The 1,509-nt window shown below is 33.7% G+C and overlaps 1 protein-coding gene across 1 annotated transcript; it reads left to right on the plus strand.

Moving 5' to 3' along the window:
• Nucleotides 1-716: 716 nt before the first annotated feature.
• On the plus strand, nt 717-1,096 carry LOC121859919 (zinc finger MYM-type protein 6-like; the record flags this gene model as incomplete). Its single annotated transcript, XM_042356882.1, has 1 exon — nt 717-1,096. A coding segment is annotated over exon 1 (380 nt), but the record flags the coding sequence as incomplete, so codon positions are not given.
• Nucleotides 1,097-1,509: the final 413 nt, after the last annotated feature.

Below are 1,509 nucleotides of genomic sequence, written 5' to 3' on the forward strand. Positions count from 1 at the left end.
AAAAAATAAATAAAAAAATAAAAAAATATTAATAATATTAATAATAATAATGTGATTACCCTCCCAGCTATATCAGCCAGGAAGAAGTAATTGAACCACCTCCTGCCTCAACATACACATTTCTACATAAAACATTACTAGAGGAATAAAGATGAGAGTGACCAACCAGCTCCACTAAGAACCTGGCAGGCCTCTCCATACAGTGTACCTTTAGACTAACACAACTAACACTTAACTAACACCTCCAAAAAAAAAATAAAATAAAAAAAATAAAAAATGTGACTACCCTCCCAGTTACACAAGGACCTGGGCAGGCTCACTAACTCCAACAATAACAAATAATAATAATAAGCAGCATTATATAAATAAACCAATATTAATACAAAGGTCTGATGACCCAAGGGAGCAGAACAAAGACAAAACACCAATAAGAAAGATGAAGCGATCTGGTTGAGCCCAGATTCTTTCTACTCCTACTGTATTTCAGTTTCACCACTTTTCCCTCAACTCCTAATAATCTTCTTTCACCTCTTAACTAATGACTTCGTATCGTATCGAAGTGCAAGCAAGGATCGTGGTCTTGAGGCTAGTTATGAAATTTCTCTTCTCATAGCAAAATGTGGCAAAAATCATACAATAGGGAGAATTTAATTAAGCCCGCAATATCAACTTTTCTGAAAGTAGTTCTTGAAAAAGATGACCAAGATCTCAAAAGCATGCCGCTCAGTAATAATACTGTTAGTAGCAGGATTGATGAAATGAGTTGTGATGTAGAAGTACAACTTGTTGAAAAATTAAAATATACAAATTTTTCAATACAGTTGGACGAATCAACTGTAAGAGATAGTGAAGCTCTGTTAATGGCCTATGTAAGATATGTTGATAATGGAGAATTTATTGAGGATATGCTATTTTGCGAAGCATTAGAAACCACCACTATTGCAATTGATATATATAAGAAATTAAAAACATATTTAGATGATAAGCAGATACCAATGGAGAACATTATATCTTGTGCTGCAGACGGTGCTCCAGTGATGATGGGCAAGAAAAATGGAGTTTTAAAATTATTGAAAGACGACAATCCCCAAATGTTGTTAGTGCATTGTGTTATTCATAGACAGAATTTAGTTTCCAAAAAAGTTTCCCCTGTTCTAAACGAGACATTGAATGCAGTTATAAAATGCATCAACACTATAAAAGCTAATGCCAAATGTGAGCGTCTTTTCAAACAATTTTGCAAGGATCAAAATGCAGACTATGTAAGATTATTACTTCATACTGATGTAAGGTGGTTATCAAATGGGAATTGCCTGAAAAGATTCATGGAATTATTTGATATTCTTAGTGAGTTCTTGGATGACAACCTTATATGACTCTGTTACTGACAGTTGATGGTAAAGCACTTGTCAGTTATTTAGCAGATATATTTGAAAAACTCAATGTCTTAAATAAGGAGCTCCAAGGAACAAATATGACTCTTGTTAATTCAAAGGCCAAGATATTTGG

This window comes from Homarus americanus, unplaced genomic scaffold, assembly GCF_018991925.1.
Source record: "Homarus americanus isolate GMGI-L3 unplaced genomic scaffold, GMGI_Hamer_2.0 scaffold1191, whole genome shotgun sequence".
Lineage (NCBI taxonomy): Eukaryota > Metazoa > Arthropoda > Malacostraca > Decapoda > Nephropidae > Homarus > Homarus americanus.